This window comes from Molothrus aeneus, chromosome 8 (genome assembly GCF_037042795.1).
Source record: "Molothrus aeneus isolate 106 chromosome 8, BPBGC_Maene_1.0, whole genome shotgun sequence".
Lineage (NCBI taxonomy): Eukaryota > Metazoa > Chordata > Aves > Passeriformes > Icteridae > Molothrus > Molothrus aeneus.
This window is the reverse complement of record NC_089653.1, coordinates 33,942,829-33,970,232: the sequence shown is the minus strand read 5'-3', so window position 1 is coordinate 33,970,232 and position 27,404 is coordinate 33,942,829. Positions and strand designations below refer to the sequence as shown.

Sequence of the window (27,404 nt, the reverse complement as noted above, 5' to 3'; positions counted from 1 at the left end):
GCTTTGCCCACCCTCATTTTCTTCCCAATATCCCATCTAAAATCTCCCCTATTTCCATTTAAATTACTACAACCAAGAACACCAAAACAATCCAAGGGGCCATGAGCCAAGCCTGGTATTTGATTCCTCTCCTTCCCCAGGGGTGTAAAGTTCACCAACAGATTAAAAGTAAATAAAGTAACAAATCAGCCTTCTGTGAAACACTGGGTATCAACACCAGTGACCTGAACAGTCATCAAATCATGGTCACATTGCTCACAGGGGACATTAGCAGCTTCATCTCCCTGCTTTGGGCTGGAAGGGGCCTCAGAGATTATCCCACCCCACCCTTGCCATGGCCAGGGACTCCTTGCACCATCCCAGGGTGCTCCAAGCCCCAGTGTCCAACCAGGCCTTGGGCACTGCTTGAAATGCCCCAAATTCCCTTAACAAGCCCCTCCCCAGGCAATGTCAGGACGTGGTTCTGGGAGGGTTTGAGGAGGAAGAAATTCTGCAAACAGAAATGAGGACGAATGTGAGGTGCTATGGTGGCCCAGAGTGATGCCTCAGGTTTGGCTTTTCTATTTTTCCCTTCCTGTGCTGCTTTAGTGTGTGGGTCTGGGCTCACACCAGGGGATGCTGAGCTCTGTGCACAGAGCAGGGAGACAAAACAATTCCTGCTCCAGCTGGGCACCAAGGACAAATGAGCCAAATCTCAGCCCCAGAGCACAAACCCCGTGGGCTGGAGAGAGAAAAACAAGCAGGGTGGGACTGCAGGGGCTAAAGCTGGGATGGGACAATGAACTGCAAGGTGCAAATGGAGCAGAACTGATCCCAGGGACAGAGCCCGTGCCCGGCCGTGCATTTTGGGGCCATTTTGGTTCATCTTGGGTGCAGCCCTGGCTGGGCTCTGGTGCTGCCCAAGGTGGATCCATGGAGGAGATGCTTTGAATAAATCCCTGCTTCATCCTTTAGCTCTGTCCAGGCTCTGTTCCAGGGCAGCCTGAACAAGGCATCCTGAGAGGAGGAGATCACTCTCAGCTCCTGGAACAAGAACTCCCCTGTTTCTCACCTGGCAGGACCCTCCACAGGACACCTCACACCCCCCTGGAGTCTTTGCATGAAAACACAGCACTCCTGCCAAGGCTCCTCAGAGTGTTTCAATCTGTTCATCCTGCTGTCTAATGAAAATTTCTTTCCTGTTATCTGTGCCCACATCCCCTCAGACCCCCCCAGCAGCTCCTGGGCCCTGCAGCTCCCCCACCTCTGCCGTGTTTTACCCTCCCATGGCAAAGAGAAAGTGAAACCCCAACACCACCCAGTGCCACCCGAGCCCAGAGGACACCTGGCACCCTCACAGCTGTGCCAGTGGGGTCAGAGTCCTGCAAACACACCCTGGACTGAGCCCCCAGGGACACCCCCTGAGGGCCGTGCCCATCCTGCCCCCCAGGTCTCTCCTTACTGGTGGTTGTGGTTGTTTTGGGCAGTTCTGTTCCATTGGGTGGCAGAGCTCGTGCAAAAATGAAACTAACACAGAGCAGCAGGAGCGAGCAGGAATGTTCCATCCTGGACCTGCAAGGAAGCAAAGCAGAAGATAAATTTTCAGGTCAAATTGATATCATGTTTTGGTTTTTTTTTTTTTTTTTTTTCCCTCGTGGCAGAAGGAAGCTAAAAGTCAAAGCAATGTTTTATACTCTGTTTTATACTCTCCCATCACCTCAGCACTGAATGTTCAGTTTTGATGCAAAAAGAAAAAGAAAATACAACTTGTGCACGCCAAAAATTCATTAAGGAGGTTTTAAATCCAACAACAGAATGGCAACACTCAGCCATGGTTCACAGACAACACCAGAAAGCAGGGCAAAAATGCTCCCTCCATAAAAAAAGCCATCTGAGGACACTGAGGAAACAATCCTGGGAGTCACTCCCAGAGATAAGAGGAAAATTCATAACAAAGAGGAAAAGGTTTTTACCACAAGCAGCCCAGTAACACCAGAAAGCTCTGAGTCCCTTTAACACACACTTTTAGAGTTTCCTGATCCCACTCGACTCCCTCAGCCACAGGTGAGGGGCTCCACGGATGAATTCCATGGGGGAATGTTTGCCACAGCTGAGTCTGCTTTCTAAACACAGAATTTCAGCATTGGTGAGACCAGAAAATCATCTCCAGTGTGAAGAAAATTGGAGGAAAAGTATGATGAGAATGTGCTGTTTGTTAATTCAGGGAAACTCATAGATGGAGACAAATAAACAGGTCCAATCCCCCTGAATAGAAGTGGAAAATAAAAGTTGTTATTAATTTGTTGTGATTTATCCAATCCCTAATGAACAGATTAATTAGGAGAGGCTCCCATCTCAGCCATTAGCCAGTCCTGCTTGATTTAGAAACAATTTCACACAACCTTTGCTTTGTGGCAGGGTTTATCCAGATGGTGGCTCTGCAGCCACTGCTAAAATTCTGTTCCTGGACATGCTGCTCCCCAGAGCTCCCTGTTCCAGGGTAATACACTGAATTTAACAGTACAATTTCCACAGGGAATTACACAGTCCTGCCTCACAACACACTAAAAAACCCAGGAATCTGGCAGTCATTAGAATAAACATTAGAAAAATCCTGCCTTTCCATGTAAAGTGGGATAATCCACCAGAAAAACTCCCTGGATAAGCTCAAATATAGAGAAATCTCCCGTGACAACAACTTTCACACCACCTTTGCACTGCTCTCACCGCTGTTACTCAGAAGTGAAATATTCCCAGTCATTCCCAGCCTCTCCAAAGCCTGGTCCTACACCCAGGAGTAAATCCAAACTCAGCACACAGCTGCTATTCCTCGGATACACAGCTGGGAAGCTCAATGGTTTTGTTTTTTCTCTAATACAATGAGTGAAAAAAGAATAATAGAAAATATTTTAAAATAGAAATAAAAATATTAAAAATATTATTATTTATTATAAAATAATAAAATATTTTAATATATTATTAGCATCAAACTTGATTTTCTTAATTTTTTCCCCCAGTCCAGCTTGCTACTAATTTACTCCTTCAATTCCTTGTACTACTATTTCTAATTTAAGCACCCTAAATGTCTTACAATCTAATCCCATTCTTGGGGTTTTACAATCCCATTCTTTCCCAATCCCATTTTTGGGATTAGACAGTTAATTGTGTTCAACACCTCACTGCAAACTGTGCCTGCATCATTTTGAGCATTATACAAATGTCCCAAATTAACTATTTATAATTATATTATATTTATAATTAGAAAGCTTGGGACACACAGGGGAAGGGAAGGGAAGGGAAGGGAAGGGAAGGGAAGGGAAGGGAAGGGAAGGGAAGGGAAGGGAAGGGAAGGGAAGGGAAGGGAAGGGAAGGGAAGGGAAGGGAAGGGAAGGGAAGGGAAGGGAAGGGAAAGGAAAGGAAAGGAAAGGAAAGGAAAGGAAAGGAAAGGAAGGGAATGGAAGGGAAAGGAAGGGAAAGGAAGGGAAAGGAAGGGAAAGGAAGGGAAGGATTTGGAAATGTGGAACAAAGCCAGAATCAAAGTGGGATTAACAGGGAAGAGGTGCTGAATGCTGGGATGCTTCCCACCCTCAGCAAAGGCTGCTGAAATCCACTGGAATTTCAGGTACTCAATCCTGGCAGGGGCTGATTTTCCAAGGCAGTGCTGAGTTCACTTTCTCATCCTTAAAATACATCCAGCTCCTTAAAAAAAAACAACCCCGCAGAATAATTGAAGTTGCTGGAAGGTTTCCAGGAGAGCAGCAAGTGAAAGGATCATCAGTGCTTGTCTCCAAATCCCTGTCAGGAGGGTTTTCCAGATGCCAATTCCCTGCCAGACCCCTGGAATCTGTTCTCTGGGATGTGATAAAAAAACAGCATCAAATTCTCAGGGATGTGATAAAGGGTGGCTGGCACACGCTGTGGTGTCCCTCAATTTATCAGAAATAAACACAGCCACAATGATTATGCAAATCCTGAGATTTTGGTTTTGGCCAAAGCCCTTTGCATTTCCAGCTCCTGAAGAGAGGAGGAGGAAAACTCCAGGGGAATCCAGGAGCTGCAGCTGAGGTGGGTGCAAAGGACTGGGCTCAGCAGCACCAAGCAGAAAATCAAGGAATTAAGGCTGGAAAAGACCTTTAAGACCATCAAACCCAACCATTCCCAGCACTGCCAAGGCCACCACTGTCTTATGTCCCAAGTGCCACATCTACATGGATGTTAAATCCCTCCAGGGATGGGGATTCCAAACTGCTCTGGGCAGCTGTGCCAGGGCTGGACAAAACTTTCCACAAAGAAATTGTTCCCTAATTTCCAATCTAAACCTCCCCTGGCGCAGCTTGAGGCTGTTTCCCCTCATCCTGCCCCTTCTCTTCCCACTGGGGTGGATGGGAAAGTGCCCAAGCTGCAATTCTACAAAAAAAATCCCACAAAAACTCCATAAATTTTATTCTATATTTATATTTATGGCCTTCACGTACAGGTCTGCAACATTACCATTTACTGAACCAAAACCAAAAAAAATAGCAAAAACCCACTGCTGCAGGCACAGCAGCATTTCCCACATTTCCCTCACTCACAAAGGCACAAAGTCATGATACAGCCTGGTAAAACAAGAAGGAAAAAATAGCAACAACTCTCCTGAGAGAACAGGCAGGGAGAAGAACAGGGCTGAGCAGGGAAGGACGACCACGTGTTACAAAAGAAGCCTCTTGCTGATAAAAGTGGAAAGGAAAAGATCCAGGGAGAGACAAACTGTTATTATTACACAGCTCTGCCATAGGGCAACTCCTGAAAAAAGAAATAGGAACTGCCTTTAAAACAAAAAAAAAGTGAATTTATCAACTGCTATCCTACTGCATCCAGCCTTTATTGCCTGGATGTGAACGAGTCAGGCTCTGCTCCCAGGGAAAGAGCAAAGGGACAAGAGGATTGGCCTCAGACTGTGCCAGGGGAGGCTCAGGGTGGACATCAGGAGGAATTTGTCACAGGAAGGGTGGCCAGGCATTGCAGGGGCTGCCCAGGGAGGGTTGGAGTGCCCATCCCTGGGGGTGTCCAAGGAATTCCTGGAGGTGGCACTCAGAGCCCTGGGCTGGGGACAAGGTGGGGATGGGGCACAGCTTGGACTCAATGATCCTGGAGATCTTTTCCATCTGAAATGACTCCATGATTCTCTTCTGAATGGCTCAGGCACCTCAGGTTTCACCCCATGGGCTGATTTTTATTGTTCTATATTGGTGCTCTGGAACACCTTCCTATAGGAATGTGCTCCCTGTTGATGGAGTGACAAAACTATCCTTTATCCCTTAAAAAAGGAAAGAAGCTCAGAAGTTTCTCTCTTCAATTGGGTAAAAAGACACCTCACAGACCAAGGGGACTTCACCTCTCCAGCATCCCAGGCTGCTCCAAGCCCCATCCAACCTGGCCTTGGGCACTGCCAGGGATCCAGGAGCAGCCATGGATTCCCTGTCCAAGGAGCCAGAGCAGCTGGAATGTGGCTGCAATGGGATCAGCTCAGGGATCAGGGCAGCCTGGGACACCCCTGGCCAGCTGCTCCTGCAGCCCAAGGAGGCAGTGTGAGGACAGCCCAGCTCCCCAAAACGTGAATAAATGGCATTCTTTCCAGGGATTAATGGATTACCACACATGGCTAATTTCTATTTTGGCCGCAGAACTGAATCCTCATCTGACCTGACAGCTCAAGAGTAAAACCTGGGCTTGGAGAAAATAGGCCAGCAAAACCTCCATGTGTCACGTGGCCCTGCCACAGATCTGAGTCCTGCTCCTTTTCCCAAGGATGCACCAGCTGCTTCAGAGCAGGTTAAACTGATCCCCACCCCTTGCATCCTCCTACAGCAGGGAAAAATAAATCGGAGAAACACCCCAGGTAACACAGAGGAGAGTGGAGAGAATGGTGGGATTTGTGTTTTCCCCCCAGCTCAGGCCCTGCCCCAGCCTCTCAGTGCTACAAAAGTCACATTTGCAAGGATAAGCACCATCAATTCAGAAAACAGAATTAAAAATTAGAGACACAAAAGCCTTGTCACTGCAGGCTGACAAAAGCCATAGGCCACACCAGGAGCAAGTGCCAACCTCAAAAATTTGGTAGTTTAATTTAAAATATCAACAAAAGACCAAAAAGGGAATGAGGAGACAACAGTCACCCTCTCTCTTTGCTCTTCCTGGTTTCCACCCATAAACCCCAACACCCTGCTGGTCCCTGTAAAGATTCCCCAGAGTAGCTGTGGCTGTTCCTGGATCCCTGGAAGTGTCCAAGGCCAGCCTGGAGCACCCTGGGACAGGGGAAGTTGTCCCTGCCCAGGGATGGAATGGGTTGGGCTCTAAGGTCCCTTCCAACCCAAACCATTCTGTGATTCCATGATAAGAATCCCAAGCCCCAGTGCCTGTTTTTCCAGCTGCCTGGGGGTTCCCATACCTGGAGCAGGTGAGCTGGCACGGCAGCTCCCTCTTGGCTGGAATCCCAGGCACCAGGAGCTGCTCCCACTTCCAGTTAGGCTGATTGCAGCTGTTCTCTTTTTCCTGAAGCCCTGGCTTCAGAGGAGTCAGGGACTGTGTCTGCTGACCCATCCCAGGCTGTGCCAGGTTACAGTTTAACTGGAATTGTTCTCCCATGACCTCATTTGTGCTTAGGGCTTTATTGCCCCATTATGTCATCAGGGCAAGCAATCCACGCTGCGTGCAGCATTCCCAAAACTTCCCTTCAATGACGTGCTTACAAAACACCTGGGAAGAGAAGTGCTCCTCCATTGTCCAAAGGAATGGGGGAAATCAGGGACTCCCATCAAGATGGAACCATGAATGGTTTTAGAGCATGTCTAAGAACACAATTTGGTTAAATATTCTCTGTCTTTTAGGAACTTGAGGCAGTGAAACTAAACATATTTTGAGCGTTGCAGGTGATAAAATATATTAAGTAAATGGCTTTCAAGCTATTTATCAGTTGTTCTTTCTTACCTTAAAATGTCTGGGCATAAATTGGAATCACAGAATGGTTTGGGTTGGAAGGGACCTTAAAGCTCATCCCATTCCCACCCCTGCCATGGGCAGGGACACCTCCCACCATCCCAAGGGGCTCCAAGCCCCATCCAGCTGGAGTTAAACCCTTCATTCCTCGTGTTTCCAAGGAAAATAAACAACTCTGGGAGGTGCCAGGTCCCACAGACCCCTCTGACCACAGCCAGACCCTCCATCCCCATCCCCACCTTGGCACTGAAGTCTGAGGAGCAGCAGGACCTTGGATTCCTGCGCCCAGCTCACCAGGGACACCCACCCTCCCTGGGCCATCAGCTGGAACCAGCTGTTCAGAATTCCAGAATTTCCAATTCCAGCTTTTCAGAATTCCTCCTCTTGGGGTAACCATTCCATAACCATCTGCTACTTGGAGTTAAGACAATGAGCCCCAAATCCAGTTTCCAGAAGTTTGATCAAGTCCCGTGTTTTGACGTCGCTTTAACATTCAGGAGCTTTAAAAAACCCAAAAAAATAGAATTCGCATTTTCTTATTTTTGAATCCTTGTAAGTCTTCCTCAAGACTCAGGATATCCCGAAATCCAGAGGAAAATAAAGGAATGGAGTTTGTGGAGATGTTTGTGCATGTGTTCCATGCAAGAAACTCAAGAAGGGACCTCTCCACTTGGGAAACATTCCTCAAAATCCAGCCACTGAAAAATTAGAAAACACTACATTATGAACATTAAATTTCACCATAAATCCCATAATTTTTAATGGAACTGTTTACAGCACATTCAGTGTTGCTGTAAATGTATTTGCAACGTTGCAAATAAAAACCAGGCAAGCTTTGTTTCCAACCCCTTCAGAAACAACAAGGGAATTTAAGGGACAAATACACAATTTTATAATGATCTATAATTTAATATAACTGCCCACAAAATGATATCTGACTGTAAAAATTCCTCATGTATTCTACACAAATAGCCTCAGTAAAGATCATTTCAAAGAGATGGCAATAATTAGATTAAAAAATTACAAATCAGAATAATCATTTACACGTAAGAGACCGAGCAAGGCAAAGCACACAATTAACTGTGTAAAATCAATTTCCATTTGGAATAATCAAGCTTGATAGACTGTCTTGCTTATTTAGTCACTTTGTGTCTAATTCAGGTGGACAAATTATTATATTTGCTTTGATTTTCATGGAAGAGGAGGTCAGCAGATGTGGCAAATCCGTTATTTGTTCCAAAAAATGATACTGAAAGAGAAATACCCAAATGCAGACAAAAATTACCACTTTTGTAACACCAGTTCTTAAATTCTACCCAGCTCAGCTATTTCTGTGTGTCTTTCCCAGCACCCTGAGTGTCCAAACCCAGCCCATGATGGGGAACACGACTTCCAATCCATTTCAATTAGCAAGGCTGGGATCTCCTGGGAACATAAATCACGGGTTGTCACCAGCAGATTAAGCAGTGCATTAACAGGGCTGCTGCAGCCAGGATTAACTGACACTGCTGGTGACATGCCACCCTTACAAAGTGACTTTGCCACTTGAAAAGCGGTGGGGGAATTTTTCAATCAATGGGATTTCTACAAATGCAGCCAGGAGTGAATGGGCTGGAGCTTCAAAGGTCCCCTCGAACCCCAATTACTCCGTGGTCACCAGGAGGCAGCAGCACTGAGGGTGACAGGGATCCCTTTCCTTTTATTTCCTCTGCTCTCCAGGATTACTCAAAGCAGCTGTGTTGATATTCTGTGACATATAAACTGAATTAAAACCAGGAGCATAATGAACTCTGCAGCCTTAATTTGGGAAAAAATATACATTGCCTGCTCATGTGTTGCACATCTGGCTTATCTGCAACCCCACAGATCTGGAAATGAGGGGGGAAAAAAAAAGAAAAAAAAAGAGAGATTTCTTTTCCATGCCTGAGTGGCTCTGAATGAAGCAATGCCAGGGCTGTCGTATCTAAAACTACCCAGGTCAGCTTGGAATAGGCAGCTGTCAGATCAAAAAACTCCATCACAGAATCATGGAAGTTTTCAGGTTGGAAAAGCTCTCTGAGACAGAGTCCAGCTGTTCTTCCAGCACTGCCAAGGCCACCACTGCCCCATGTCCCCAAGTGCCACATCCACATGGATTTTAAATCCCTCCAAGAATGGGGACTCCAAACTGCCCTGGGCAGCTGTGCCAGGCCTGGACAAACCTTTCCATGAGGAATTTCACCAAATATCCACCCTGAGCCCAGCCTGAGGCCGTTCCCTCTGCTCCTGTCCCTGTGCCCTGGAGCAGAGCCCGACCCCCCCGGCTGTGCCCTCCTGGCAGGAGCTGTGCAGAGCCACAAGGGCCCCTGAGCCTCCTTTGCTCCAGCCTGAGCCCCTGCCCAGCTCCCTCAGGGATTCTGCAGCCCCTGCCCAGCTCCCTCAGGGATTCTGCAGCCCCTGCCCAGCTCCCTCAGGGATTCTGCAGCCCCTGCCCAGCTCCCTCAGGGATTCTGCAGGCCCTGCCCGGCTCCTCAGGGATTCTGCAGGCCCTGCCCAGCTCCTCAGGGATTCTGCAGCCCCTGCCCGGCTCCCTCAGGGATTCTGCAGGCCCTGCCCGGCTCCTCAGGGATTCTGCAGCCCCTGCCCGGCTCCCTCAGGGATTCTGCAGGCCCTGCCCGGCTCCCTCAGGGATTCTGCAGCCCCTTCCCGGCTCCCTCAGGGATTCTGCAGGCCCTTTCCAGCTCCCTCAGGGATTCTGCAGGCCCTGCCCGGCTCCTCAGGGATTCTGCAGCCCCTTCCCGGCTCCCTCAGGGATTCTGCAGCCCCTGCCCAGCTCCCTCAGGGATTCTCCAGCCCCTTCCCTGCATGTGCTCAATGTCCTTCCTGTCACAAGGGGCTCAAACTGCCCCCAGAATTCCAGGTTGGCCTCCCCAGTGTCCAGCACAAGGTGACCACATTAGGAAAAGTGCACACAAGAAAATGGAAGGAACTGCTTCAGAAAGAGAGAGAGAGATGAGAAGTACTTTCGAATTCAAAGCTGTTTTCATGCTGCAATAAAAGAGGTCAGGATGACTAATGCATTCTCTCACAGATGTACATTTACCCTCCAACACTTTTTGAAGAATTCTTTTGCCAGTTTTTTGCACTTTCCTGACCACCTTTTGCAGGAAATATCCTGCAAAACTCAGCAGGTGCATTTCTGAAGTCATCATACAGTTCCAAAGTCAACACAGTGAGGACACTATTTCCTACCTGATGTATAGAAAGTTGTTTAAATATTCTCAAAAATCTCAACAAATTTCCCCTAGTTCCTTGTGTTATAAAAAAACCAAACAACCCCAAGCACAAAAAAGTAGGCTAAAGTCCCCTTACCATCTATTTTTCAAAGGTTAATTTGTGTTGTGTCATGAAGTGAGGCTATAATCATTAAAGGAGATAAAATAACTCCTACCTAAAGTGAAGTTGTGCAGTCCCATGATTTCAGTGTAATTAATTAAATGAGTCATGTTTTATTTAGGTGCTTACACAAGTGCAAGAGGATTAATTCTAAATAAAACCAACAGAGCTGTAAAATGCTCATTTGGAAAAGGTCCTTGACAAGTCCCCAAGGCCAATCCCTCACCACAGGCTGGACCTGTCCCATTCCTGGTGATGTGGTCTGAAGTGCCCATCCAAATCTCCAATTTTGGAGTCTCCAAATCTCCAATTCTCAGCAAATCTCCAGTTCTTCAGCATCCCTGGCACGGGCTGCCCTCTGCCCCCTCACACATCATCTCCTGGCCCTCACAACCTCCCAAAGGCAGGGGTGGCTCCAGCCTCTTCCCACAACAGAACTGCAGAGGCCACCCCAGCTGCAGAACCCCCAGCTCCATTTGAAAGCCACTTTGTCCTTCCCTTGTCCCAGCCCAGGTCCCATCCCTGCAGCCACGTCACCACCCGGCTCTGGCAGCTTTGGCTGCCCATTCCCTGCTCCCCCCAGGAGCCTTTCCATCCCCTTTGCTGCTGAGCAGAGCAAATCCAGCACTTTTCCATGTGTTCCTTCACCCACCTGCAGCGTTCACAGCAGCAGGTATCACAGACATGTTTTATGAAAAATCCTTTCCTTAGGACTTTCTCCTGAGAAGCTGAGAGGCCTCAAGAACAAAATATAAACAATTATTATCTGCTGCTGTGGAATGCAACAGGTGCATCTGGGATTGGTCTCCTAATCTGTGGTTGTTTCTAATTAATGGCCAATCACAGTCCAGCAGTCTCAGACTCTTGGTCAGACACAAGCTTTTGTTATTCATTCAATTCTTCTTGCTTGCAAGCCCTCTGATGAAATCTTATCTTCTATTCTTTTAGTATGCTTTTAATATATCATTCACTTTTGATATAATATATATATATATATATCATAAAATAATAAACCAACCTTCTGAAACATGGAGTCAAGATTCCCATCTCTTCCCTGGTCCTGGGACCCCTGTGAACACCACCACAGCAGGAATGTCCCCTTGGGGACACACAGACCCAACCACGCTCGGCCACTCGTGAGGTGCAGCTGCACAGCAGCACCAACTCCACACACCCACAAGTCTTTTCAGAAACCACAAAATTCACGAGAAGCTGATTCTTCTCTTTTCAGGGCCAGAGAGAATTTCCTGGTGTCTTTGCTGCAGTTCCCAGTTGTGCCTCAGCAGCAAACCTCAGCTGTGAGGGGACAGCTCCTCGCTGCAGTCACAGCCAGGCTCTGATGGAAAATGCCAGCTCTGATAGAAAAGTGCTGGATTTGCTCTGCTCAGCAGCAAAGGGGATGGAAAAACTCCTGGAGGGAGCAGGGAATGGGCAGCCAAAGCTGCCAGAGCCGGGTGGTGACGTGGCTGCAGGGATGGGACCTGGGCTGGGACAAGGGAAGGACAAAGTGGCTTTCAAATGGAGCTGGGGGTTCTGCAGCTGGGGTGGCCTCTGCAGTTCTGATGTGGGAAGAGGCTGGAGCCACCCCTGCCTTTGGGAGGTTGTGAGGGCCAGGAGATGATGTGTGAGGGGGCAGAGGGCAGCCCGTGCCAGGGATGCTGAAGAATTGGAGATTTGGATGGGCAGTTCAGACCAAATCCCACCTCACAACAGCTTCAGCCAGAGCAGAGCAGCCACAAACTGGGAAGCAGGACAGCAGATCCCAGAGCTGGATGCCACCATCCCTGCACCAGGTCCCCTTCCAGTGTCCCACTCCCCTAAGCTCACCTTGCCCCCCATCCACGCTCGGTGTCACACGCCAGCTGCCAGCAGGTGACTCCACACACAGGTGCCATTCTCAGCCAGCTGCTGCCAAGCAAAACAAAACCTCCTCCAGAAGTATTCCTGCAGCTAAAGAACGTTTCTTCAGCTCCAGGAAGAGCTGAATTAGCTGCCTGCAGTATTTAAATCCCCACATTTCATGTAATCAATCCCCTGAGGTGAATCTCTGTTGTATGACATTTTTGCAGGAAGAACTGACTCTTTTCAGTTTGTGGGGTTTTTAACTTCTCCCCTGCAGCTGGGCTTGGACTTATTCCCTTTTTTCAGGCCATTTCACCATTTCCTCATCGCTGCCATTCGGGGTTGCAGCAGCAGCAGCAGTTCTGCAATGCAGGGCTGAGTGCCTGCAATTAAAAACTTGCTCCCAATTAACAAAACGACTTGGGGAGAGCCAGGGGCACCTGCTGTACCTGCTGCTGATGGCTGAAGGAGTTAACAGAGGGTTTCATTAGTGCTATCAGCAGCCAGCCACGCAGTTTTATATATAGCAAAGCTTATCATGAGCGAGGAGCCAGCCCGCCCTGGCCCCCCTCCCCAGCAGCTCTGAGGAACATCTGACTAAGCCCAGCTTTCTGACTAAGCTTTTGGAGCCCACAAAGAGGAGCCAACCTATTCAAAGGGAGTGTGGGAGAAAAGGCCTGGGCTGGTTTTGGCTACAGAGGTTTAGAAATTGCCTGGGCTCTCACTGGTAACCCCAACCCTGGGCTGGTTTTGGGCACAGGAGGTTTAGGAATTGCCTGGGTTCTCACTGGTAACCCCAACCCTGGGATGGTTTTGGGCACAGGAGGTTTAGGAATTGCCTGAGCTCTCACTGGTAACCCCAACCCTGGGCTGGTTTTGGGCACAGGAGGTTTAGGAATTGCCTGGGCTCTCACTGGTAACCCCAACCCTGGGCTGGTTTTGGGCACAGGAGGTTTAGGAATTGCCTGAGCTCTCACTGGTAACCCCAACCCTGGGCTGGTTTTGGGCACAGGAGGTTTAGGAATTGCCTGGGCTTTCACTGGTAACTCTGGCTTGCTCTACAATCCCAATTCACTGGGAATTCTAGATCAGAGGCAAAAGCCTAAAAGACACTTGAAAGGTTCAAGACAGAGGCTCAGCACAGCCAGAATGGAATGGAGATAATGAGTTCCAGCTTGAAAGGGGTGACTCTGCAGGGCTGAAGGGACAGTGGTGGCACAGCAGGATGGCACTGCTGAGTCAGCAGGAAGCCCCTGGCCACTGTCACTGTCCCCAGGCTAAAGGAAATGGTTGTGACTGTGGGGCTGGGGTGGCAGCTGTGACACCCAACCACGGCTGTCACCTCCACGCCCCCGCTGCTGTCACTGTCCCCAGGGCACCTCACACAGCCCCCTGAGAGACTGAGCGAAGGCACTGGGGGATTTTGTGTGGAAAATGAAATAAAACCACTGGATTATTTTCTAAGTACTTGTTGTCTGCTGTCAGGTCTGTGCCACAGCCATTGCACACTCCTGTTCCACATACAAATGTGTCTCCTGCTGTACACTCACTGTCCATCTTTGTGGTCTCATTTTAGTTAGGAAAGGTCTCTGCAGCAAGGCTCTACTTTGAATTATTTACTATTTCTCCTGCAAGCTCAGCAAAGGACTGAGGTCATCAACACCAACACAGAGAAGGAAAAGAGACTCATCAGACTAACCAGGGCACCAATGAAATAATTCAACATTGGCCAGCAACAAAGCTCCAGGATTTGCTTAAACAATCTTAGAGGAACAAGCATTTCAAATAAAAACCCCTTTGGCTGGTTTTAACGTCTCATTAATATCTTTTGTAATACCCATACCCCAAAGTAATGGCATTTTACTGAACAGGGATGGGGAACCTTTCAAGCCAAAGCAAAACCTTGCAGTTCCATTTTCCCAAGTTTCCAGCATCCCCTGTCCCAACAGGCCTGCTGAAGTCACAAATTAGGGTCACCTTTCCCCATGCACTGTCAGCAAATCAATCTGGGCTGCTTTTCAAGCAGGGCTCACACATAAATTAGGCAGCCTTCCATTGATTCACATGAGAAACCCTTGAGCAGTGGAGTGAAACACCAATAAAATCTTACAATTAACTTGAGAAGTTGCCTTTGGTTCCGTCCCAGTGGCCCTTCTGCTCCTCAGCTGCACAAAACATGTCCTCACACAGATGCTCCCTTGTAATGGCTCTGGATGAATGTTTAAAATTGCTCCTTGAACACAAAACCTAATTGCAGCCAAGGGGAAATACTCACAGAAGGGTTTTCTGCTGCATCATGGCCAGCCTGAACACCCGTGTTTCAGCTGCAGTTTCATTTTGGAGGAGAGAAGAGGAGGAAGGGAAAAAGCAAAAGCAGAAGCGTGCCTTGCCTGACTCTGTGGAGTCAGAAAAGGAGAACACACCACTGCATGTGTGAGAATTCACTCCAACACGCTAGGAGGAGCAACACAGGAAGGAAGGAAGGAAGGAAGGAAGGAGGGCAGCAGGGCTGTGCCTTGAAGGTTTTCAGCCCAGCAGGTTGGAACCCTCACAGGTGTACCCAAAGTCCAGCACAGCTCTGCAGTGCAGAAACCCAAATCCAAACAATGCAAGGAATGAATGCTGGGGTTGGATAAAGGATCTAAGTGTGCATGGGGAGCTGTCTCACTGCGGGTGGTGCAGAGGCACCAGCTCACTGCTGACTCCCTGAGCTCCAGGTCCCTGCAGAGGCAGAGCCCCACAGCCCCTGCAGGCAGGAACCAGCTCCAGGGACACCCTTCAGGGTGATACCTGTGAGGAAGTTCAGCAGCACAGTCTCTGGCACATCTTTCAGAGTCAAATCCATTGCCTGGCCAAGGTGAAAGCCACAAGGATCTTTTCAGTGCTGAAGATGGAAATGGAAGCTGATCATATGGAAGTTAATAGCAAAGTGTTTCCTTGGCTGGTCAGCTCGCTGGTGGGATGGGTTAGGGATTCCCAGCACAGAGCTGCTCAGATCTGCAGCTTCAGGGAATCCAGCCATGCCCCCTCCTCCTCCCTGTGTCCTTCATGGAGTTCACGTCTCATGTGTCCCGTGAGCTGCAAAAGTTCTTGCTTGTAAGCCTTCAGCTGCTTCCCAAGCACAGCAACACAGAGTTTTAGCTGTGTACCTGGAGAAGCAGTGATGGCACCACTGTTTCCAGGTTTCCAATTCCTCTCCTCACCTCTGCACTGCTGAGACTCTTCTCCAGCAGCTTCCCTGGCCATGGAGCTGCCAAAGGAAAAAGCTTTTGATGATAATGTGCTGAGGCCATGGCACAGGTTGCCCAGAGAAGCTGTGGCTGTGCCCATCCCTGGAGTGCCCAAGGCCAGCTTGGACAGGATTGGAGCAGGATCATCATTTTGATGATTTCAAATCTCTTCCCAATTTAAATGATTCTGTGATTCCATGTCCCTGCTCATCAGGGGGGTGGATTAGTGGCCTTTAAAGGTCCCTTCCAACCCAAGCTGTTCCAGGTTTCTGTGGCTGCTGCTGCTCCCAGCACACAGGGATCAGCTGCTCTAGAGCACAGAGGGTTTGCTGGCACAGCCTTTGCACATTCTCATTCCTTTTGTCTCCCACGCCAACACACCCGCACATCACCCTGCAAACGAGGGGGAGGAGCAAGGAAAATTCACTTTTCCCTGAAATCTGAACCAGTTCAATGATCAAACTCACAGGCACAGCCCAACCCATGGCTGAGCCAGCAAAACTGAGCTGCCAAAACTGGGGTGGGCAAGGGACAGCAGAGCAGCAGCAGGGACAAGAGGGCAGGACCCTCCCTGGGGTCTGCAGTGCCACATCTCTGCTTCCAGGGACTGTCCTTTCACTGCCTCCTTGTGGGTCAGATGACATCTTACTGTTGTCAGACACACAGACACACAGACACACAGACAGGATCTCCTCTTCCAGCTGAAGTGACACCTTACATTATTCCTTAAGGCCTCCACCTCAGGTTCTCCCCTTTCTTTAGGCTCAGAGTATTTTCCACAGCCCTGCTCAATCTTTTTCTCAGCTCCTGTCATGACCTGGCCCATGTGGCCCATCCACATCCTGAGCTGGCAGCCAGGCAGGAGTGGCTGTCACCAAAAAATCCCCAAAACATCCCAGGAAAGTCCCCCTCTCTGGAGGTGTTTGGATGCAGCTCCATCACACTGAGCCAGCTGTATCCACACACTGACAAAAACATGAACCAGAATCCTTCCAAACACGATAAAAGTCACTTTGGGGATTATTTTTAAAGCCAAACAACAGTTCTTGATGTTCAGACTGAGCCACTGATCTCGTGAGGTGAGCACAGAACCCTGCTCACTCTGTACATCCCAGGGGCTCTCAGGAAGCATCAGCTTCAAGCCAGCACATGCTGCAGTTTACACCAGGAAAAATCCATAGCCTTGGCAGCCTTTCCCCCTGCAGCTTCCACTTAGCAAGTGTCTATTTATTTATGTGCATTTCTATACATGTACAACTCTCTCTCCAATTTTTAACAAAGCAACACTAAAACTCCAACTAACAAAAGGCACCCCAGAACATTCATCCTCCCCAGAGTCCCCTGAGAGCAGCAGCAGTGACAGCAAAAAGGTTCCTGACACCACAGCCACGAGCTCCTGGTGCAAACCTGGCTCTTCCAAGCCCTTCCCACTGACCAGCAGGGAAATTAAACAAGTACAAAACAATTACAGAGCTAATGAAGCAAATGCTGCCAGATGTTGAACTGATGCCCCAGATAATTCGAGGCAACACCTGTTCCCTGCCTGGGGCTGTGTCCCAACAGCAGCCTGTGCAAATGTGAGCAGGGATTCAGGGGAACAGCTGTTTTGCCACGAGTTGCTGGCTGAGCATTCATCAAGAGGCTGATATTCCAATTACTTATTTGGAATGGCTGCTGTGGGCACAGACAGCAGCTCCCTGCTCCTGCAGCACCAGGAACTGAAGCAACAGCCTGGCCTGTGGTACAGATTTAGCACCTGCCACCAGTGCTTGCTATTCCTCTTTTCCTCCGACATTCCCAAAGTTAGCAGATATAGATTTACTCCCCAGAACTAACTTATGGCATCAACAGCACCAGCTTTCATTCTAAATCTGGCTCTGGGACATGAAATGCATCTGATTTTCTCATCCATTATTAAGTCCCAGGCATGTTAATAAGGCATTTATCTCTAAAAAAGATCATTACCCATGTGGGTTTCTAGGGATAGTCAAGTTCTTTACAGCCTGGAGTCTCAGGACATAAATAGAAAGTGCATTTACTATTAAAATTAAACCAGCAAGCCTGGGAGTTATTAGAAAAGTAAAAGCCAAGCCTGCAGCGTGGTTGTGCAGGCAGCTCTGGGAGCCTGCATCAAATCCTGGGGATGCAGGCACTGCATTTCCTGCACAGAAACTGCAGGAATGCTGAGTGCCTGCATCCCTGCAACTGCCCTGAAACCCTGGAATTGCCCTGCAGCCTTGGAACTTCCTTGCACCACTGGAATTCTCCCATTCCCAGCTTCACAGACACTGCTGAGAGCAGGAACAGAAGCCCTTGGTCTGCAGTGAGAAAATCAAATCCCCCTCTGAATAAACCATCAGCAACTTTTCATGCATAACAGGGGGTTAGGGTTTCCTGGCAGGGGGGAGATTTTTCTTTGCTCAAGTCTGGAAAAGAATTCCTATCATAAAAGAGGAACAGCATCAACAATAAAACCCCAAGAGGAAAATGCTGACACATGCTGAAAAAGCCACTGGAAAGAAAAATTACTTTAGTGATGATGTTTCTGCAGCAGTTGGGGGAGAATAAATGCAGCAAGAACTGCCACCCCCTCCTGTAATTTAGATTTTGAGGGAATTCACCACACCTCTAGGGGACTGCATTAAGTTTTCCATCATTTTGGCTCAGACCACTCTTGGGCTGGGAAAATTCAAGAAAACCCAATGAAGCACTGTCAGTCTGAGCTGAGTTTTTGGAGCATCTTTTAAAGTCTGGAAACTTCTCAAACTTTTAGCTTGCTCTGGATTTGGAGAAGTGAAAATACACTGAAAGAGAAAACCAAATTACTGTCATCATTTTGGAGATGAATCCTACCTGAGACACATGGGGATGGGAAACCAAGCAGCCAGAAATCAACTGGAAAACAAAGGAGTGAGGGGCAGGGCTGGAAAACACGACTTAAATGTTGGAATCTCCATTTATAGCACCTGTATTCCACTCAAAATTAATTATGGTGGTCATATTCTCCAATCTAAACTTAGATCAACCGTATTTCATTCAAAATTCATTATGGTGGCCACATTCTCCAACCTAAAAGTTGGGATCCCCATTTAGATCACCTGTATTCCATTCAAAATTCATTGTGGTGGTCATATTCTCCAACTTAAATGCTGTAATCTCCATTTAAAACACCTGCACTCTATTCACTCTTTAGCATCAGCTGCATGATACAAACAATAAGCTTTAAAAATAGTTTTATATTCAGCTCAGAAAAATCAATAAAGCATTTCTCAAGTTGGTGCCACTTCTGGTAAAATTAGGCTTAAAAATGGAGCTGAAAATTTAAAAATGTTGCTCTGTATCACCTGCAAATCACACAACAGCTGAACACCATTTCAGATAAATGGTTCTGACACCAGAGATAGAGCTGGGCTAAAATCTACCCAAAAAGATAAGGATCCCTGATGGCTGCACTGATAGCAGACACAGAGCTGCACAAAGCACTGACAGCTCCACCACCAGAGCTGGCCTTCCCCTGTGCCCACCTCAGCTCCCATCCATCATCAGCAACATCTCACTCTCACAGCCCTCAGCAGTGACAGATTCCTGTCCATTCCTTGAAGCAGTGACATTCACAGTGCAGAGGCTCCTGGTGAGTGTGAAATAATGATTTGTTACCCCTTCAGATCCCAGCTGGAAGTGGGGGCTCTTCCCACAGCTCCCACCAAAGCCAAACCGGGTTTGCAGTTGGGGGAATGGTTTCCCAGTGCCAGAGGACAGGGATGGATGGGATTTTGGGAAAGAATTGTGAGGGTGGGAGGCCCTGGCACAGAATTCCCAGAGCAGCTGTGGCTGCCCCTGGATCCCTGGCGGTGCCCAAGGCCAGGCTGGAGCAGCCTGGGACAGTGGGAGGTGTCCCTGCCATGGCAGGGGTGGCACTGGGTGCCACTTTAAGCTCCTTCCAACCCAAACCGTTCTGGGATTTTATCATTCTCGGAGGTAAAAATCCAAAGTCTGAGCACCTCTCATGCTCTGTGCCCTGCCCCACTTTGTGTGCACACACAAAAAAGATCATTACCCATGTGGGTTTCTAGGGATAGTCAAGTTCTTTGTCTTATGCCTCAGCCTGAAGATGCCCTGATCAGACAGAAGAATTCATGTGGGGGATAAAAAAACCCCAAAAGCAAACAGAACAAACTCCCCAATAAAAGAACACTCACATCCCCAACAAGCCATTAACCAACTCCCTTCTTTGTTTGGGACCACATAACTAATCCAGATGGAAATCCAATAAATTATAGTGGCAGTATGTCCAAAATACAGAATGAAAGTTGGAGAAATGTGGCAAAACTCATCAAAATGAGATTTTAAAAAAAACCCAAACAAGAGGAATCATTTTTTCCAGGTTTTGCTCAACTCCTCCTCCAGTGACTCCTCTTGCCCCACCGAGTTCCTTGGTGTTAATTCCCAGTTCCCCTCCAGGTCTGGTCCTGTCCCCTCCCAGGCTCCTCTGTGCAAACCTCATCTCCATCAATCCAGGGCTGTGCTCTCTAAGCCTCTGGCCTGGCAAGGCAGCAATTTTCTCACAAATAATCTTTCCAGTGTCATGCTTTTTCATTATTCTAGTACAGGAAATGGCTCAGAACAAAACTGAAGGCTTCCAGTTAGGTATTTTTGTTTAGTTCACCACCAAGCACACCAATGCTCTGGCTGGGTAATAGAATTGTTGTAACATCCATCAGAAGCTTCTAAAAGCTTCTAAAATACTGCAGAACTGCCTTTTTTTCCCTATTAAAAGGGAATTATGTGATTATATTTGATACAGAGATATGACAGACATGCCATTATTTTTCTGATTCCAAGAGTTTCTGGAGCAACAGCTCATGGGGCTCTGACAACAGCAACTGAAAAAATCCTTTAATTTCCACCTGCTGAGGAATCTGGTGTTGCACATCCACTCCCAGCAGAGGTACAGCCATCCTTCTCAAAGGCTGGGGGAAAAGGGAATTTCCCTCTGGAATAAACACAGGGGTGGCACAAAAAGCAGGATCAAAGTGATGGAACACGACCAGAGCCACAGGTCACACAGAGGCTCTGAGCAGAGGTAAGGTGCCATCTGTTTGGATGTTATTTTAGAAATAATGGCCCAAACTGATTTTCTTAGTCATTAAAAAAGCTGGAAGATCAATGATTTTGTACTATTGTTCTCAATCAAGACCCACCTGATCAATAAATACCAAATTACAGCATTTTAATGGGGTTTTTTAAAATGTATTTTGAGGAAAAAGTGCCCCAGGCCCGGTTGGACAGGGCTTGGAGCAGCCTGGGATGGAGGAAGGTGACCCTGCCCATGGCAGGGGTGGAATGGATCATTTTAAGCTTCCTTCCCACCCAAACTATTCCATGATTTAATGTAGAAATTCCAACTGTGTAATGATACCTCTGCCCATCTTACACTGAACATTAAACTCTGTTATTTGGAAAAATATTTCCATTTCAGCTCTGAGACAAACTCAGAGAGATTAATTTGCCTCCAATAATTAAATTGCCCCCAATGCTGCACACTTCAGGCAGAAAAAGGTTGAAGCACCAAGAAACACAGGGAATTTTTCTCTAACTTCTGACTAATGTCTGTTTTATTCCTTCTGAATGAAAACATAGATTTCATTACTGGAACATGATTAAACTTTGGTTTTTTCCTATCTGAAAACTCAGTGATCACCACCTGAGCATCCCAGCTGTCAATGACAACAGCCCCAGGCTCTGATCTGCAGGAACTGAACAATTAGTAATTAATTAGAACAAAGCTGAATAGTACAACACAAGCTGTATTGGCATCTAGAGTTATTAGAGAAGCAAAAATTAGGGTTGGGCCTCCTGCTATGTGTGAGCACAGCAAGCTCATGGTTTCTTCAGCAAGTTCACAGAAAACTTCCCTTAAAAATGTGATTTTTTTTTTCCTTTTCTCCTTGATGTGACAGCACAAAACTTCTGTCCCCAAAAATACCCCTGTTCTCCACACCTCTGCAGGATGACAGGATGCCTTGTGACAGGCAGACTTTCTGCTTTGCCCAGTCCTCTGCTCCTTTCCACTCAGTTCTCTCTCTGGAAAAAAAAGTTATTCTGCCTCCAAAATACACCTCTGATCATCCTTGATATCTGGAAAATCCTTCACAGAGAGTAAAAATTGAAGAAACTGCTATTTAATTTTCATCCTTTGTTCATAGAGAGTAAAATTTGATGAAATTGTCCTTGAATTTGATTTTCATCCTCACAAATTCTTTACTAACAACACCTGAAGCCACACCCTGTGTGACAAAGAGGGAGCAAGGATGGAGTCCCCAGCTGATATCCCAGTTTTTGGCTGCTGTGATTGTGCAGAAGAAACAAGGGTTTTGCACACGCAGCAATCACCATTTCTTGTCCAAAGCACAAGCAGCAGCCTCGGGGGTCTCTGGGGAGGGGCAGGTAACAGGAGCAGTGCAGAGAGGCTGGCAGGCAGCTGCAGGGGAGTTCAAGTGGAAAAAAACTCAAATACACCCCAGAGAGGACCTTTGCAGCCACTTTAGTGCATTAGAGATGCCACTTACAAACGTGAGAACAGCAGAAAACAAGAAGTCTCTGTTCACAGCGTGGAGAAATGATTGACAGAGTGGCCTGAGTAATGAAAAATGTTCCTGTACGTGGTGCTTCTGAGTGTTTAGGAAATCTGAATTGTTACAGCAAAAAAACCACCAAAATATTAATGAAAAACTGATGAAAAGTATCATATCAGCCCAACATCAGATTTACTCCATACCTTCACACTAATGCCCATTAAAATATATAAACAATCAAACCAGTGATAAGCTGAAACTGTGCCATAAACACAGAAAAAAGCACAAAAAATCCCTGCCAGTTTACTGGGTCCTGTAACCTTGGAGATCTCCAGACCTGCTGCTGATTGAGAGGAATCTCCATTTAGATCACTTCGATTAAGATCATTTTAGATCATTTAGATTAAGATTAAAACCCTCCTTTAAAGGAGTAGTTCTCAGATAAACACATATTTAGGTCAATGACTTCCCCTCCTTCCCCAAAATCTGTGCCACTGACTCCAAACCCAGGAATCCCTCTGGGGTGCAGAATGTGGATCATCAGATCAGGCAGCCAAGGGCAGGATTGATTTGGTTCTGCTGGCTCTGCTGAAGAACTGCAGCAGGGTTTTTCTTTCTTCACTCACACAGAAATATAAACAGCAACCTTCAATATTGAAATAAGTCTTCTGGCCAGCTTTGAGATTTGAAAACCTGAAAGGTGATAGAATCATAAAGTGGTTTGGGCTGGAGGGGTGTCAAGGATTACCTGGATCCACCCCAGCCATGGCAGGGACACCTCCCACTGTCCCAGGTGCTCCCAGCCCCAGTGTCCAGCCTGGCCTTGGGCACTGCCAGGGATCCAGGGGCAGCTGCTCTGGGCACCTGTGCCAGGGCATCTCCATTTCTTCCCAATATCTCACCTAAATTCCCCCTCTTCCATCTTGAACCCCTTACTCCCTGTCCCATCACTCCAATTCCTGATGCAAAGTCTCTCCCTGATTCCTTGTGCTCCCTTCAGATCCTGGCAGGTGCTGGGAGGTCTCCACAGAACCTTCTCCTCTCCAGGCTGACCACCACAATCCACATTACTCACTGCTGCCCAAAACCCCATTTGTGCCATAAATGTTGTGTTTGGGAGATCTGACTGGGCACCAGAGACCTCACAGCTGTGGAAATACTCCCACATAAAACCATGAAATTACTGCACAACCTTTTTCAGTTTCATATTCAGGCATAATCAGAGAAGTTTTATCTATTTTAAGCCTCTTTCCAAAATGTTCCTTTTTCACCTCTTGCTTTTAACCATTCAATGTTTATCCTAGGAGGTTGCACCTCCCTAAAGCATAAAATTGTGCCAAAGGGTGCAAATTGTCTGAAATGCATCAATCTATTGACAAGAAAGCCAGGAAGAGCCATCAGGAATATTTGCATACACACAGCCAAAATTGAAATGCCAAATCATTTCTGCAAGAGCTCCTGTTAAAAAAAAAAAAAAAAAAAAAAAAAAAAAAAAAAAAAAAGAGGTTTAGAGCACTAATGTAGGCCACAGGGCTAAAGCCAAATCTTAGTCACAAAGTCAGTCCTGCTCTCCCAAGAGCAGATTGGGTCCTAGAGCAGATTTCAACGTGCAGGGACATCCCTGCAGGCAGGATTCCTCCCCAAAAGCAGGATTTAGCACATTCCCATTGGGAATGTTCCTCCAGGTCTAGCAGGTTTACCAGCCCCCTCCCAGTTTGCTGCTGGGGCCCTGCTCCAGTGGCCAGGCTCAGGATCCCACAGGATTTGAGCAGGGTAGGAGAACAGCTTGGAAAACTTATGTACAACCTCCAAACCTCCAAATGACTTCCACTGCTGCCCACACACTCCATAGCCAGATTCAGCAGCTCAGAAACTCGAGGAGAGGGAGCTTTTCTTGCCCCAAAGAAGAGGAGAGAATGATAAATTAAATACCAGCTCTATATTTAGAAAACAAACTCTTTCCGCTGCAGTTCTAATTCGCCGAGTGTCACTACATTTTGAGTTTCCTTGGAAATATTATCTGCAGGGGAAAAAAAAAACCAACATTTAAACACGGCACATTCTCACTCACATTTCCAGCTGCAGCAGAGGACAGCTCAAAAACACTTGCCAGGAAAACATGGCACAAGGATTCAGTGTCAGTCACTGCTCCTGCCCCTAGGCTGCACCAGCCCTGCGTCCCTGACACTCCATCCACACATTTCCCAACTCCCACCTTTTACTATTCCTAGCCCCACTAAACTGACAGATTTTAGGTTTAGGTTGGTTTATTTGCATTATGAAAGGAAAAAATAAATGTTTTTCTCTTCAGAGAGCAGCAGAGTGAAGGTTGGGAGATGCTGAATGGCCTCCTTTGATGTGAGAGGTTTACACTTGACCTTCTGTTTTCCTTCCTGGATATTTATATCCCCTTGGCTCCCACAGCTGAATCACAATGAGATGCACACACTGACCTGCTCAAGTGAAGCTTCGATCCCTCTTCCTAAAAGTGAATCCATGGCACTTGGTTCCAACAGTTTTGGGGAGATAAATGACTAATTTTCAGCTTAATTTAGCTCTCTTGGCATTTCAGCAGCTAAATAGATTATTCCAAGCAAAAATTTATCACTTCAGTAATTCCAACGCATTGCCTCAGAAGGCAGGGATTAGTGCTTCAAAGCCACAAAATTAATCCCAAAAAATTCTTTCCTGAGAGGGTGGGGAGGCCCTGGTACAGGGTGCCCAGAGAAGCTGTGGCTGCCCCTGGAACTCTGGAAGTGTCCAAGGCCAGGCTGGAGCAGCCTGGGACAGTGAAGGTGTCCCTGCCATGGCAGGGGTGGAATGGGATGGGGTTTGAGAGGTTTAAGGTCCCTTCCAACCCAAACCAGTTTGGGATTCCACGATTCCATCCAGAGCACCAATGTTCTGACCCAACATAGAAACAAAACCTTGAAAAGATATCAAAACAACCCCTGGAAAAGGAGAACATTCATGTGCCGTTCCTAAAACACACAAATGGATCTGAAAGTAGAACTTTATGGATCATTTCTTCCTCAAAATGAAAACTACTTAGAAAACAGCAAATTTTCTATGTAAATAACTGTCAAAGCACACTGTCATGATGTCTCAACACTCATTTCTGAGACATTTCCAGGATTTTTTCTTGTCTTTCTACTGCTATAATCTTTAATTCCTTTTAATCAACATGAAGTATATTGTTTAGCTGAAAGTAAGCCAATTTTTATTTGGTAATAAAGCAGAATACAGACAAGAGAAGCAAGGCACCAATGAAAGATGGGGAAAAGGAAGAGATTCCATTTGAAATGAGGACAAAAACTTTGATTCAGGGAATCTGTTGCTTTCCAAGGAAAGTGAACCTGGAGCATCCTGTCATAATGTGATAATCCCAGGATATCAGTTCTGGGGACTCCACTGCAAACTCTCAGAGAATTCCCAGAAATTCTCAGGATCAGCTGGAAATGTTCTGATTTGATGCTAACCATGTGGTCATTTGGAACAGGAAAAACCAATATTTCATATCCATTTGCATTACAGAGCAGCTCTGCAGCCCACACAGGGTAAATATCCTGTACTCAAATTATTTCATTGCAACCACATCGAAATTGCTTCATTATATTATTTTAATTGTGAGTAACTACAGAGAAATCTATAAAACAGAAAATAAAATATAAAATATATAAATATAAAATTCTGCAGCAGGGCAGAATTTTTGAATGGATCTGCTGAAATGCCTCAAAAATAGCAAAAAAATAATAGGGATTTCCTACATTCAACATTTACATCAACTTTAAGGAAAGCCTGGAGCCCCTGGCAATGGAAGAGCTAAGCCTGTAATACTTTTCCTTTCTTGTAAACCCAAGGATTACAATCCCTTCCCAAGCCTGTGTTTAATGCAGCTAATACAGCCAATACATATTTATTGGAATTCTCCATGCAAACCCAGCAAAGCCCTCAGAAACTGAAGCCAAAAAGCATTAAAATGATCTTTAAGTCTTCTTTGGGGCTGATTCAGACACGAATTTTATAGGGGCATCACTAATGTGATAATCCCAGATTCTGGGGACTCCACTGCAAACTCACATAGAATTCCCAGAAATGCTCAGGATCAGCTGGAAATGTTCTGGTTTGAAGTTAACTTGGGGAAAAATGTCATTTCAAACACTTTCATACTGGAAAGTGTCCCTGGGGGGGGGGGGAGCTGCTCATTCCACTGTGCCACAACCTGAGGTCACACACAGCACCCAGGGACTTCCCACTGCAAGCGTGGCCAGGGATCTTCTCCATGCCCTGGGGAAGGGAATTACCCTGCCCTGCAATGGGAATGCTGGGCAGAGCCACGGGGACTGCTGCTGGAAAAACTGAGAGCATTTAGTTCATGGAAACATGGAATCATCAAGGCTGGAAAAGCCCCCTGAGATCATCAAACCCAACCTTACCTCTGCCCCGTGTCCCCAAGCATCACATCCACATGGATTTTAAATCCCTCCAGGGATAGGGACACCAGCACTGCCCTGGGCAGCTGTGCCAGGCCTGGACAAACCTTTCCATGAGGAAATTGTTCCCAAACATCCACCCTGAGCCCAGCCTGAGGCCGTTCCCTCTGCTCCTGTTCCTGTGCCCTGGAGCAGAGCCCGACCCCCCCGGCTGTGCAGAGCCACAAGGGCCCCCTGAGCCTCCAGGTCAGTGTGGAACATCCCAAAACTCCATTTCTGAGCATTGCTTAGGTTGGAAAAGCCCTCCAAGATCACCAGGTTCAACCCCAGCACTGCCAAGGCCACCAGTGCCCCGTGTCCCCAAGTGCCACCTCCACACATCTTTTAAATCCCTCCCGGGATGGCCACTCCACCACTGCCATCTAGCACTTTTTAAAAGAAGAGGTTTGAATGATCAAAATTATGAAATTATTTTGATTATTCAAATGATGAATTTCAATAGTTATTTTATCTGCAGATTCATGAAAAAAAAACCCCACAAAATTCTCCACTTTGTCAGGAAGGAAAGGCACAAGGAGCTGATTGATCCCTCTGTCAGGTTATTGCCATGGATAAACAAATAGAGGAAAACTACCACAGGTTTCAAAAGTTAATCATGGTAGAGGTCAGGGCTTTGTTGCCAATTCCAACTTCTTCACCTTATGAAAGGCAGGTTTAATTAAATATATATAATTTAAATATAGTTTTTGAAAAGAGCCCAATGCTAAGGTTACACTCAATTAAAAATTCATATGCTTTCCTGAGTCATGATTGTTCTTTATCCTCCAGAACTCACAGTAAATCTTGGAAACTCTTCTTAGACACTACAGCAAAAGCAGAACTTCCCAAATCATGCAGAGGGCTAAAAATATTTCAGCGAGTTCCCTCAAAGTCCAAAGTGTCTGTGAGAAAAGTACTTTTCCCACAGATAAATTCACAATACCTACCATTTA

At 46.8% G+C, this 27,404-nt stretch overlaps 1 protein-coding gene across 6 annotated transcripts in view; it reads right to left on the bottom strand.

Moving 5' to 3' along the window:
• The window catches only part of PTPRE (protein tyrosine phosphatase receptor type E), a 94,711-nt gene that overhangs the window by 31,068 nt on the left and 36,239 nt on the right, over positions 1-27,404 (bottom strand). For all 6 annotated transcript variants that reach the window (XM_066554617.1, XM_066554616.1, XM_066554611.1 and 3 more), the window contains exon 2: positions 1,442-1,551. In XM_066554617.1, coding sequence (XP_066410714.1) covers positions 1,442-1,544 — 103 coding nt within the window. In that variant the 5' untranslated portion in view covers positions 1,545-1,551. The remainder of the gene's footprint in view (positions 1-1,441; positions 1,552-27,404) is intronic.